Consider the following 14073-nt stretch of genomic DNA (forward strand, 5'->3'; position numbering starts at 1 on the left):
TCCCAATGGTAACGGCTGCCACAGTCGCGTAACTTAGTTCTATGTCACCGTTCACCAGCAGTCTGAGAGCGGACGGCCTTGTGACTCGTGATGTTGATGGCCCGTTTGCTGTAGAGGCTGATCACAATCCAGCTTACTCTCAGGTGTTCTTCCACGAGGGACATGCACGTGCGGTCATCGCCATCGTATTTCAACGGCGTCAGCAACCTTTCCGTTCGGCCCAAAAGGTTTAGTGTTAAAAACTTAAAAGAGTGGCCGAAAAACCCTTCTGATACGGTTTCCGTTTTGCAAGACTTTCGAGTCTAAATATTATAATATAAAAAATGTTTATATTATTTTAGCTAATGTTCTTCTATAGTAAAATTGATTTTTGCGTTCGATATTTTTTACGAATAGAACGGTTACTTATAAAAAAATTAATAAAATATATAATTTGCTAATAAAAAATCAAAATTTTCGTAATTTATTAAATAAATTAATTTTGATTATAAATTTTTATTATTTTTGAGAACATGACCAAAAAAATTGATTTTTTTGGTGTAGTAAATCTTCTAGTTTTGGATTTTTGTCCATTAATTCTTCATAATTTAATTTTGATATACTAATTTTTAATATTTGATTATTTTAATATGATATGACATCTCACGAGATACTTTTTGATATTACATAAATATTTTTTAAGTATATTATGATGTCAAACCAACTTAACAGAATAGTCTAAACAAGTTACATAAATAACGAGGTATGCGAGCTAAGTCAAGCTCGAGCATTACTCGAATAGCAAAGCTCACTTCCTAGCTCCATGGAAGATAAATCCTATATAAACATGTGCTGAAAAAATTGTTGATAACCTTTACTAGAAACATCAACACAAACTCAAAACTTGAGCCATTTCTTCTCTCTCTCTTTTCTAGCAACTGCGTTTGACGCAGAAGCATGAGCAGCCTCAGAATCAGCCAAGGCTTTTCGAGTTTCGCTCAGCTTCCTCATGGCAGCATCGTACACCACCTTCTCTTTCCGATTTCGGTTCATCATTTCTTCTAGCTTTTCAACTTGCAGCCTCAAATTCTTTATCTCGTCATCAAAAGCAACCAGAGCCCGTCTGTCCTCTTTCTTCGCATCCCCATCTGCCTTTTTCTGTTGCTTCTTCGAGGTCTCACCTTTGACAGTTTTTCCATGCATTGCAAGCTGTGTATTAATGAGAGAAAAAATGTCTTTTGATTCTTCTTCTTCTTCAGCAGCCTTAATAGCAGCTGCTAACTTCTTGACCCGTTTCCTCTTACCTCCTCTACTACGCTTCTTTCCTCGAGTCTCATTGTGTTCTTGATTTTGAAGAGATTTGAGAGCATGATCAAGGGATTGCTTTAGTGGGAGAACTCTTGCAGAAATAGGCTTCAGCATTCCTTGTCCAGATGTTCCTAAACCCATTCCTTCACGGTAACCCATATTTGCCATCATTTTGGAAGCAATGCCACGAGTGTGATTCTCCCACTCTGCAAAAATTAAAGTTTCAGTCTGAACTCCTCCCTTTGAGATGGTGCCCTCTAAAAATCCTAAACCTTGCGCAGCATCTTGTTCGTAGTCGCTAGAATCAGATTGATCAGAACTTGAATCACTCTCTTCGACATCACTCACATGGGAGTATTCAGACAATGTAATAGATTCAGGTCCAAGCTTTGCTGAAGTTCCATTATCACGAAAAACAACATCTCCCATTTTGAGTGTTGCGTCCCATGATTGTAGTTCAGCTGCTCTCCAGATGCCAGCTTTAGAATCTGAAAGTGCCCAAATACTGGAACCTGCCACCAATTGCTCCCATATTGTAGGTATGAACTTCTTTAGAGAAGAAACTGGGACATCAACTCCTAGCAAATATTACTAGATCAGTTCAGTTCAAGGATAAATGGTATAAATGTTAGGGTAATGTAACATCATTAAAAAATTTAACAGCAGTGATTCACCAAAAAATTTAGAGATAGTGATCTGCTTAAAAAAATATCATATTAGTATATGCTCACTGAATCTGAGGCGTATAATACATCAATTACAACAGAACAGAGACACGGTATCTGTGCAGGGAAGAACCATCTTGAAGATTTATGTTTTTTTTATCTTGTTATGCTTAGCAACATACCATGTGATAAGCGGCAATCACTACCAAATCGACACCGTTGCTGCAGAAAGAACTTGCACATCTGCACTTAGGTGGTCTAATTGTTAGTGTGAGAATCCATCAGAACCAGCCCGCCCCATTCAAAAAAAAACTAAAAAATAATTATATATGTCACACTCACACAGAGAAATTTTATGATCCTATTCCTGGACCTCTAGACAGCAGCTACAAGGTTAGTCACTAGAAACCGAAAGGATAACATGATCTCCTAGAGAGTATTTAGTATGAATGCAGATGCACGCTTCTATTTGTGGCACAAATAATTGGAACAGACACATAGAGATAAAAACCAACAATTTGATTTTTAGCACTTCGGGATTCATGGAAACAAATTCTAAATCCTGTGTGTTACAAATTGAAAAGAACTTCTCCTTCAAAAACTACAGAGCTGATCAATCGTTACTAAAGACATAAAAAAATAGTCTCTGAGACCATAATAAGAATTCAAATACAAAATTTAAAGAATGAATTTTTAAAAAAAGTAAATAATATTGAATCGACATTTTACAAAACATCAGACAAAATTCAGCATGAACGGCCCACTGACCCAAGTCAAAGCGACACTCAACTCAAAGTTCTAATTCCAAATATGTATTAAACCATCATGCATGCAGACAAAACAACGCAAAGAAATGAAGAAAGAAAAAAAGGAAAAATGACAACCAACTAAGCCATGGGAAAGACAACAGGCATAAAGAAATTGAGAAGATAAGTAGTTGTTGACCCACCAACATGCTTTCGGATGTTGGGGTAAGGAAAGTGATCTTTGCATGTTCAGAGCCTTCCAACCCAACTACGAGACCATCATACCACCGTCCGTCAGTATGGCGGAATCTACATTTTGATCCAATAGAGTAGCTATGGTCTGCCAGTGGTTCAGCTTCAACACCTGTAGTTATAGGCTCCACGTTTACATCATCGTGATAAAGAGAACCTTGTAACGCATAATCAGCCTCTCGCAGCAACCTTGCCCGTTTCAGCTGAAAGAGCCCCTCTTCAGCATCCTTTATGGCCTGAACAAGCTCCGAATGTACCTATGCAGAAGTGAAAAAGAATGAAACCAGAAGAAAAGGATTCGACTAAATCAAACCATATATTTTTTTCTGGCAAAACTTCATTCATTGATAAAGATGTCATAATCAACCGAGTAATATAAATTCTATTCGTTCATGATACCAAATCCGAATGTCTATGTTAGATGACGTCTCAGTCCTTGTTGCATACAGGTAACAAAAGCACGCATCCAAACTTAATTGGGGGATCATCCTTCTACTTTAACAGGAGAGAAAGAATGAAGCAGAATGAGAGATTTTAAGGTTCTTCGATTGGGAATATGCTTTATCTAGCAATTCATATTCTCTATACGTCCTTTTGTAATGCCCGAGATTTGCTGTGTTGCTAATTTAAACTGATTTGTTGATTAATTGACGTAATTATAGATGACACGGATTAGACCGGGATAGACGGAAAAGAGATTGGAATTATGTGTGAGGTGGAAGCCTCGCGCATATGCGCGTTCCTGCCGGGCGCATATGCGCGGAAGGGGCAGAGAACCTCGCGCATATGCGCGACACGAATCCGCGCATGTGCGCGAGGTAACCCGAGAGTTGTGAAGAATTTTGAGGGACCTCGCGCATATGCGCCGATTGAGGGCGCGCATATGCGCGAGGCGCTGTGCATGCTACGCGCCGAGACAGGTCGGGCATATGCGCGAGACGTGCAATGCATAGATCGAGCCACCTAGCCTTCACATGCAGGATATATATATCAAAAATCGATTTTTGGCCTCAGAATTCAGAAAACAAGAAAAGGAACGAGGAAAGTTGTGAAAATCCTTACGCCTGTATATTGCGATCCGTCCGTCTGATTTTGAATCCGACTTCGGTACTGCGTTCCTATTGACGCAGGCTACAATTGGACGTAGGTTTTACTACGTTTTGTTATGTCTTGAAATTATGATGTTGTCAGAATCGAATATGATTCATATATGATGTTCTTGACATGTTAGACATCGTAGAATAAAAGACAGATTGAAAAACAGACTGATTATGGAATTGTTATGAATTTCAGAGTTGATTGAGGTGAGATATGATATCAGATGTGTATCGTTATTGATCATGAGTTACAGGAATTGATATGTGTTGATTTGTATTGCTGGGTATATTGAAATTGGACAGTATGCCGTTGAAATAGAATGTGATTTAGTTCTGATTATATCCAATATCGATTGATTGGGATATTGATATTGTATTCCTCGTTATTGTCATTGCCAGACTGAGTATTGACAGACTTTGCGTTCGAGACTTCGACAGATTCAGAAAGACAGAAAGAAAGGTAGAAATTAATGTTGAGTTGGGATTGCACAACTCGAGTGAGGTTTGACTCGAATTTTCCTAAATCACATACCTTAGTGTATTGCAGTGATATTTGCAATTAATGATATTGATGTGTGTGGTCTATTGATTCATAGACAATGTATGTATTGAGTTATAGACTGATTCGTCTAGCTATCAGCTGATTCGCCTAGTCACTGGCTGATTCGCCTAGTCATTGGCTGATTCGTCAATTCTGTGGCCGATTCGCCCAGACACTGGATATATGAATTATATCGATGCCGTTTAGGAATTGATTCATTCCTATCGACTGAGATTCGATATATTGTCAATATCCAGACACCGGGATCCCTAGATTAGGAATGAGTCGAGTCTGAGTCTGAGTGAGATTCATTGCTTGATATTGATTTATGTTTCTGATTTGATACATGTTATGAATATCTGTTATATGCTTTTATATTGTATATATGATTGCATGTATACATTATTTATACTGGGATGTATTTCTCACCGGAGCTATCCGGCTGTTGTCTTGTTTTGTATGTGTGCATGACAACAGGTGGGGCATGATCAGGATCAGGAAGAGGATGAGAGATTCAGGATTAGCGTGGAGATCTGGACTTAGAGCAGAGTGATTTTCAGTACTTGACATAGCGACGGAACTTTAATTAAGTTAAATAAATGTTGTGCAAGATTTGTACTATTACACTGACACGTGTATCAGATTTATTATCTTATGTTTCTGCACTTGTATATTAAAAAAAAAATTTATGTCCCACAATTACTTAGTTGTTAACTTTGATCTTAATAACAATTCAGTGTTGAATTAGGTTCGGGTCCCCACACCTTTACTATATAACCAACATGTTCAGTTCTTGCTCCATCTATAGTTGTTCTTTATTTACTGAGAATCAATCAGTTTCAAAGGTTCGTTTCACAATGCACAAATAAACAAATAAACTTATAAAAGAATGACAAAATCTAGCAAAACAATGGTCCAATAACATACTTAGTAAAAAACATCAATCCGCAATAGCACAAACACTAAAACTGAGAAATGATTCTAATTCGACGGCTAACAGGGAGGGGGAGGAGCAATTGGCACCACAATTTTTTTAAAAAAAATGGAAGCAAGCATCAACATGTAAGCTGGGTGAAATTAAATAAAGTTACCATCACAAAATCAAACCCGAATAAAACATCAATTCATTCCTATCCTAAAAATTTAACGATGAAGCTGCATCACTTATGACTGTCAAATTTCATCATATCCAGGGATAACGGTGAGCAAATACATGTCATATAAAACAAACGCAGTAACGGTTAAATGGGGGCGGTTACCGAGAGAAGTTCGGCATTGGAGGGGTCGGAGGAAAGGGCATCGGCAACGGCGTAGAGTGATGCCTTCTGCTCATTCAATTGGAACTCAAGCTGCTGCTCCACAGCCCTCTCTTCCCCTTCATCCGCCATTGCAGCCGTCGCACCACCACGACAGAGAAGAAAATTTACGAGGTAAGCGCGATAGGGGAAATGAGTTAACAAGGAGTAGATTAAATTCTAAATCCCAAAAAGCGAGTTGTCAGTTGTACATAAAAATAAAATTTAAATTAATTAAAAAAAATTCATCACAAATTTAATTTAGACGTAAAATTTCATACCAAACTTCACCTCAGACTCTTCCCGAAATATTTCCAAATGATGTGAAAAACTTGATACAAATGTCAATAACTCAGATCAAAATATGAAAACTTCGATACAAATATGAAAAATTCGATCCAAACTCGAGCTAGATATAATATTTATATAATTATTCAAGTAAATATTCGATTAAATATGACATAATATAGTGATAAGATGTGTTATGCAAAAACATATGGGTTGAATATAGATTGAGTCAAAATGGGATGTTATTTTTTTTATTCTATTTTGACATGTCCTTATTGTCTTTAAGTCACTCTCTTTCACTAAATTAAAAAAGTAGTCAGACTCGCTTCAATTGAAATATGTTTTAATAACCCCGCGATATTACATATTACTTTTGAGATTATAAAACTACCCCGGATGTAATTTTGGAATTAAAGTGTATTTTTTAGTCCCATGTCCAGGAGGTTGAGTTTTCTTGCCGAGGCATCCATCTATAAAAACCGATGTCCGGTGATCTCTGATCGTCGCTAATGGAGTATGACTTTATGAAGCATGATAAATGATGGTGTTTGCCTTTGGTATAGCAGTTTTTGTTATATACAGTGTGCTGCATGATAGAGTTGGTGTGCATCACAAAATTATCATTGTTTCCAAGTTTTCTTCGACTTCGACTTCACGTGTAGATATGAGTAGACCGATTTTGCATGGTACTGATGTTTACACATGTTCTACTTTTAAGGTAGAGCTTGGATGGTAATTTGAAAATGTAATGTTATAAATAAATGTGTGATCGCATGAAACATATTTCGTTGCACAATATTCGATCAAACCCCAATAGTTGAGATTTTTTGTGGGCATAGTTTATGTCAACTAACCAAAACTTCGAGTGTATATGACAAAATAACTTCACACTCTGTGAACAAATCAATGCTAATGCTACAATTATAAGAGGTAAGAACCGCGACAGTGACAACATCAACGTCGAAAGTTAGAAACATCGAATTTAAAGTCATACTGAACAAGGACTTTGTCCATAAATCAGCCCAAGATCACGGAGATGATTGTTCGCATCCTCCAGGTATTTGTCCTTGCTGCCAAGTTCCCACGACTCGAAAATATCAGAGTAATGATGCAGAAAATATATCTGGTTAAAAAAGGCAACAGAGCAGCGATAAGTAACAGCTGGTAAGAACAAATAGCACTCAAAAGTCAAAACTTCCCTTCTTCCTATGAAAGTTGGAAAACAAGTGCTCTATTAGCCTTCGGTAAGCAAAGGGATAACTGGACCAACTTTAGGGGGAGAACCATTGGAATTCCAGCAAACTAAAAAGGTTGCAGCAGTCATTTAGCCAGCCTAAAAGCAGGTATTTAGACATCTTCGTGCATGTGTGTTAGGGATTTAGTAGGTTGGACATAAATAGTCTAGAGCGTTCTTAGACTTGAGTAGGCTGGGCCTAAATCATGTTCTTGATAAAATTTAATAAATTGAAACTATCAAAATTTTCTATCAGTGTCGCATAAAGATAAAGTTCAGCATATTATGGTTGGCAATTAAGAACAAATGCACTGTGCAAACCAACAGCATATACGAAGGAATTAAATAAGCTATTAAACTGCCAAGAAAAAAGCATTCCCCTCCAATGCAGAAGATACAGGACTTTTTTGATGGGACTGATAAATATTAGAAAAGAGAAGATTAGCATATTAGAAAAGAGAAGATAAGCATATTAGAAAAGAGAAGATTAGCATACCTCCAACGTTTGAACATCATGCACGGGGCTCACACAACCTAGTATGTAAGTAAATCAACAATCAGTGTGACAATGCTCTCATCTCAAAGGCAGCAAACCAATTTTAGGCAAATTTTTCATTTTCCTTCAGTCTCTCGGCTCTTGATAGAACACTAATTCATCTATCAAATTTCTCATTTTCGTTAGATCGCTCATTGCCGAGGAAGAGAGCTATTCCATGGGCCGTGAATCTGTATTCTTAAAAGCTCAAAACTGGAGCATATCGAACATGAACAAACATCAACACCCAATGGCAAGATTCATAATATCTTCCAACAGAATATCATCGTGCAAAATCTTGATTACACACGTTAATTCTTTCAAAGTTTGATAAATTTCTAGGCAATTAGGGTGAGAATGATCCTCCGCATTAAAAGCATGAACATCGCCATTTAATTCTATCCAACTCCAACCAGGTACCTTCTTGACCCCCTTCTGCCTCATCAGTCTCTTTACACTAGCCTTCTCATCCCACCTTTTAAGATGTCCATACATGTCTGAGAGAAGGACATAAGTGCAGTGTTCTCCAGGTTCTATATCCAGCAAATGGCTGGCGACTTCAGTCGCTAATTCTATGTCACCACAAGCCCGGCAGGCACCTAACAGAGTTTTCCACACCATTGCATTAGGTTCGAATGGCATTTCTTCTATCAGTTCCTTTGCTTCCATTAGTCGCCCAGCCCTGCCAAGTAGGTCAACCGTACATGCAAAATTTTCCATTTGCGGGGGGACTCCATATTTAAGTTCCATTGACCGTAGAATGTCAAGGCCTACTTCGACCAAACCAATGTGGCTACACGCTGTGAGAACAGCAACAAAAGTGATATGATCCATCTTCACCTGTCTCTCAGCCATTTGGTAAAAGAGGTCAAGAGCAATTTTACCTTGCCCGTGTTGTGCATACCCAAAAATGATTGAGTTCCATGTCACTGAACTGCTCTTATGTGATCCCTCAAAAGATTTCCAAGCATCATCAACCATACCACATTTTGAGTACATAAATATCATTGCACTCACTATAAATTCATTTCCCTCGAAACCGGATTTTAGCACCAAGACATGAATTTGTCGACCCATCTTGCGTGTGGCCAAATCCGAGCAAGAACGTAGAGCTGCCGCAAAAGTATATTGATCGATTTCGAGGTATTCAAGATGCATCATCTGAAAAAGCCTCAAGGCATATTCACTCATCCCATTTTGGGATAAGCCAGTCAAAATTGTATTCCAGGAGACGATGTCCTTTACGTCCATGTGTTCAAATAGTTTCACAGCATTCTCCTCGGCGAAGCTATTTGATTTCAAATACATAGATATCAACGCATTAGATACCTGTGTTAACTGTTCTAATCCCCTCTTTATTACTAAACCATGCAAGGTTTTCCCTAGGCATTGTACTGCATCTCCAAAACAGCCACTCAATACACTAGAATACGAGAAAGCATCCAGCTCCAGCCTCAGTCTCATCATCTTTAAGAAGAGATTAAAACCACACTCTTCTAGATCACTTTGTACATAAGCTGTTAACATTGAGTTCCATGTAACTAAATCCCTGCACCCATCAGCACTATCAAACACTTCGTTAGCATCTTCAATGCATCCACATTCTGAATATGCAGTGATCATAGCATTAAGAACAGTGTTTTCAAACTCTAAACCAAGTTTCATTATCTTTCCATGAAACTGCTTCATCAACTCACAAAACTCAACATTGTGAAGCAAGGTTAAAAGCGGTGCGAATGTAGCATCATCAACTCTCACTCCTTCGGCATCCATACACCTAAACAACTGAAAACAACGAAAGAAATCGCCGAAATCTGCATAACCAGCGATCAAAGCATTCCAAGACACCGTATTCCGCACCAACATGAAATCGAACACCCTATTCGCATACACAACCTTACCGCATTTCACATACATATCTAAAAGTGAACTTGCAGCATACACATTTTCATCAAACCCCATCTTGACAACATCTGAATGAACCTGTTGCCCATTCTTGAGTTCACCACCTACACCAATGCCTTTTAGCATGCTTCCAAAAGTATAACCATCGAACACAAACCCGTGTCTTTTCATAGATTTCAAGACTTCCCACGCACCCATAAAGTTTCCTGAGTTCACATATCCAGTAATAATAGTGTTCCAAGAGGCCGTGTCTCTGTGGGTCATTTCTCCGAACAGTTTGAGAGCAGTGTTTGATTCTTTGCATTTTATGTAATTATTTATGAGGTTATTGGCAGTATATGTATCTGTAATCAGTGACGATTTGATGACTTGGCAATGAGTTACTGCAACTTTGGCCAAATTTGGAAGAGTGCTTTCAATTAACAAGTGCAGTGGCCTCATTCATGATAAGTTGATGCTTGCCGGTATTGATACTTCTGTTGCCGGTATTGATACCTCTGAAAAGTGTTCTATTTGCTCGTAGCTTGCGTTTGATGTAAGATAAGACAAATCTCGGTTTTTGTTTCCCGGTTCCTCAAGAGTTCCTGTATTTTATATATCCATACGATTGAGTCCTTGGGTTTCCGAAATAGTGTAAAAAGAAGTGCTTCGAATCATTGCTATTTGACTCGGACCTGTTCTAAAAAAGTCAACGTATTTCAAATTGTCAGAGCAGAGAAATGCAGCTTTATAAAAGTTCATAAAAAATTTCAAGTGCTTTAAGAAATAGAATGAACTCAAAAATCTCTCGAGTAGGAGCCCCAATGTCATGGGCACCCAAAATCAGGCACGGGGCATAGTGATCAAAGTAAAGGTGTTCCAGATAATGCAGAAGTTTATCTTCTATATCACTAGTTAAATCTTGAGAAACAAAACCCAAGTGATGGATATGACTTAATGAAGCATATACCTAAGCATCATAAATAACAGAAAGGCTACAGAAGCATTGTTTTTAGTGTGATTTCTCCTCTGCTTAAACCTTTTCAACTCCAAAAATGCCTTTGGTGATGCCCAGATGTACAGTTGAAGCATCTGGAAGATATAATTTGGATTGTAAGTGAACAAGTTCCCAACCCAGCATCTATAATTCTTACAAAAATCTTGTGCACAAGAATAAACATGAGCACATCATTATTGAAAACGCAGCAAGATTGCCATTAGGTTCCCAGCAACTGACTGCAGAAAGTAATGCTTGAGTATACCTTCAGGCTTCAAGCATAATTTAGAGATATGCTTGTGTGTATATATTCATAATATTTTTTAAAATGTGTTTTAAATTTTAAAAAAAAATTAATGAAAATAATATGCTTTATATAACTAACAAAATCATAATAGTATTACCAATTCTTTTAAGTTGCACACAGAGAAATTCAAAGCATTAGAAATTAAAATTTTGTAGGATCGAACGCTTGTCGTCTTACCAAAAATTATAGTTAATGATAATGGTGTAAGTCAAGTCTTTTATATCATGCATCAGTCCAAGCAACGCAATTTGATAGCTCTTCCAGTGGATTCTTTTAAGTTGTTGCACACAAAGAAAAGCATTCAAAATTAAAATTTTGTAGGATCGATCACTTGTTGTCTTACAAAAAATTATAGTTAATGATAATAGTATAATTCAAATCTTTTATATCATACAGCAGTCCAAGAAATTCATTTTGATCGCTCTTCCAGTGGATTCTTTTAAGTTGTCACACAAGAAATTCAAAGCATTCAAAATTAAAATTTGTAGGATCGATCGCTTGTCGTCTTACCAAAAACGAGAAAGCTTATGTAAAAGTTCACCCATGAAGGGAGTAGTCTGATTCAACAAGGCTAGGAAGTTGAATCAAAGATATTTATCACCCTTCGAGATTCTAGGAAAAGTTGGAACCCTAACTTTTAGACTGGTCTTGCCAACAAATATGTCAAGAGTTCACAACGTCTTTCACATTTTACAAATAAAAAAAAATTCTTAACCTGAACCATATTCTTGAAGTTGCACTATTACTAATAGAAGGGAACTTGAATGAAGAACTAAAATACAAAGAAGTTCCTATATGGATATTAGACATCAAAGACCAAGTACAAATATGGCACACCATTCCATACGTCAAATTACAATGGTCTAACCATGTAGAAAATGCAACAACATTGGAGCTAAAAGAGAAGATGTGTATCCAGTATCCATACTATCTTTTTAAAATCTAACAAGCTCAAATTTCAAGAACGAAACTTTCAAAATGGAAGGTGAGATGTGACGACTCGGATTTTCGAAGCAAATCACCTCAAATAGTCTTTTTAAGTTGTTGCACACAAAGAAATTCGAAATTAAAATTTTCTAAGATCGATCGTTTGTCGTTTTGCCAAAAGTTATAGTTAATGATAATGGTGTAACTCAAGTTTTTTATATCATACAACAGTCCAACAATGCATTTTGATCGCTCTTTCAGTGGATGCACTTATTGCTTCTCAATAATCTCCCTCCTAATACCTGAGCTCCTTGCAATCCATGGAAATCGGATACGTGACATTGGCTCTAATATCAATTGTAAAATCAAACGCTTGTTGTTTTATCAAAAATCAGAGTTGTTCGAAAAATAAATCAAATCATTTATTATTTCTAACAACATGATGCAAAATCAGAAAGTGTGTGCTAGGTAACGTCTTAGTCCTTGTTGCATATGGGTAACAAAAGCACACATCCCAAACTTAATTTGGGGATAATCCTTAAACTTTGAAAGGAACAAAAGAATGAAGCAGAAAAAGAGATTTTAAGGTTCTCTGATTGGGGATACGATTTATCTAGCAATTTGTATTCTTCATATGTGATCTACTATGTCACCTAAAGATTCAGTTCTTACTCCATCTATCTCTGTTCTTCATTTACCGAGTATCAATCAGTTCAAGGTTCATTTCACAATGCACAGATAATATACAAATCAATGAATGACAAAATCTTACTAAACAATGGTCCAATATCGCACTCAGAAAACAAACATCAATCCTCAATAGCACGAACACTAAAAGTGAGAGATAACTCTAATTCAACGGCTAACAGGAAAGGGGAGGAGCAATTGGCACAGCAATTTTCACAGAAAATGGAAGCAAGAATCAATATGTAAGCTGGATGAAATTAAATAAATTCACCATCACAAATGCAAATCAAAATAGAAAATCAATTCATTCCTCTGCTAAAAATTAATGATGAAGCTGCATCAATTGCGCAGTCAAATTTCTCATAAACACTTACTCTAACAAATTGAAAATTCCAGAGATAACGGTGATATATACATGTCACATAAACAAACGCAGGCGTGTGCTTATGCATCTACCCACGGTTAAAAGGGGTCGGGTACCGAGAGAAGTTCCGCATTGGAGTGGTCGGAGGAAAGGGCATTGGCCACGGCGTCACGAGATGGCTCCTGCTCATTCAATTGGAACCCAAGCTGCTGCTCCGAACATCCCTCTCTTCCCCTTCATCCGCCATTGCAGCCGCCGCACCACCGCGCGAGAGAAGAAAATTTACTAGGTAAGCGCTGCCAGACGGCGTGCGATTTTAATACATGTTTAAATGTTGCGGAATATAATTTAAACGAGGGCGGGCCGACGAATAATAATAATAATAATAATAAATAGCAACTTTTTTATAATTTTAATTAATTTTACGCTATGAGTCACACATGCATTGCATGTAATTCATAAAAATATTTTAAATAAATTATTTTTGAATTTTAAAATTAAATTTATTGTTGAAATGATATAATCAGTTTTTAAAATTAAAAAAATAGAAGATAATATATAATATGATCATGTTTAGTTTGATAGTATTTTGGAAAATATAAAATTATATTATGACCTCATAATAGTGATACATGTTTAAATTATACCCTTAAATGAGTAGCTCTCTTGTAAGATAGTCTCACGAATCTTTATCTGTGAGACGGGTCAATCTCACCGATATTCACAATAAAAAATAATACTCTTGTCATAAAAAGTAATACTTTTTAATGGATGATCCAAATAAGAGATCTGTCTCACAAAATACGATCTGTGAGACAGTTTCACACAAGTTTTTGCCTAAATTGGGATATAAAATAAAAAAAATTCAGACAAATTTCTGGGATCATCTCTCGAACATATTTATCAATTTATTTCAGAAAAAAAAGAAAACAAGATCAGTAAATTAATGTGCTTGTATAAATTTACA

At 36.8% G+C, this 14073-nt stretch overlaps 3 protein-coding genes across 18 annotated transcripts in view; 1 reads left to right on the top strand and 2 right to left on the bottom strand.

Moving 5' to 3' along the window:
• Positions 1-14073, top strand: part of LOC142517821 (uncharacterized) — a 50949-nt gene that overhangs the window by 2139 nt on the left and 34737 nt on the right. The gene's annotated exons all lie outside the window — the stretch shown is intronic.
• On the bottom strand, positions 714-6076 carry LOC142518884 (zinc finger CCCH domain-containing protein 18). Its single transcript, XM_075621729.1, has 4 exons — positions 5848-6076; positions 2902-3207; positions 2135-2195; positions 714-1865 (listed from the first exon to the last, which is right to left on the bottom strand). The coding sequence occupies exons 1-4, from the start codon at positions 5974-5976 to the stop codon at positions 877-879; spliced, it is 1485 nt and encodes a 494-aa protein (XP_075477844.1). The 5' UTR covers positions 5977-6076; the 3' UTR covers positions 714-876.
• LOC142518883 (putative pentatricopeptide repeat-containing protein At3g25970) lies at positions 3068-13476 on the bottom strand. Of its 15 annotated transcripts, none has more exons than XM_075621719.1 (6): positions 13223-13476; positions 10795-10916; positions 7902-10519; positions 5359-5410; positions 3350-3509; positions 3073-3207 (listed from the first exon to the last, which is right to left on the bottom strand). In XM_075621719.1, exon 3 carries the CDS (start codon positions 10284-10286, stop codon positions 8181-8183), a length of 2106 nt encoding a protein of 701 aa, XP_075477834.1. In that variant the 5' UTR covers positions 10287-10519; positions 10795-10916; positions 13223-13476; the 3' UTR covers positions 3073-3207; positions 3350-3509; positions 5359-5410; positions 7902-8180. The 15 variants fall into 15 exon arrangements, with proteins under 15 accessions (XP_075477841.1, XP_075477834.1, XP_075477831.1 ...); XM_075621716.1 differs by having other exon boundaries at positions 7902-10524; XM_075621723.1 differs by having other exon boundaries at positions 7902-10524; positions 13203-13476.

The sequence above is a fragment of the Primulina tabacum genome, chromosome 11, assembly GCF_025594145.1.
Source record: "Primulina tabacum isolate GXHZ01 chromosome 11, ASM2559414v2, whole genome shotgun sequence".
Lineage (NCBI taxonomy): Eukaryota > Viridiplantae > Streptophyta > Magnoliopsida > Lamiales > Gesneriaceae > Primulina > Primulina tabacum.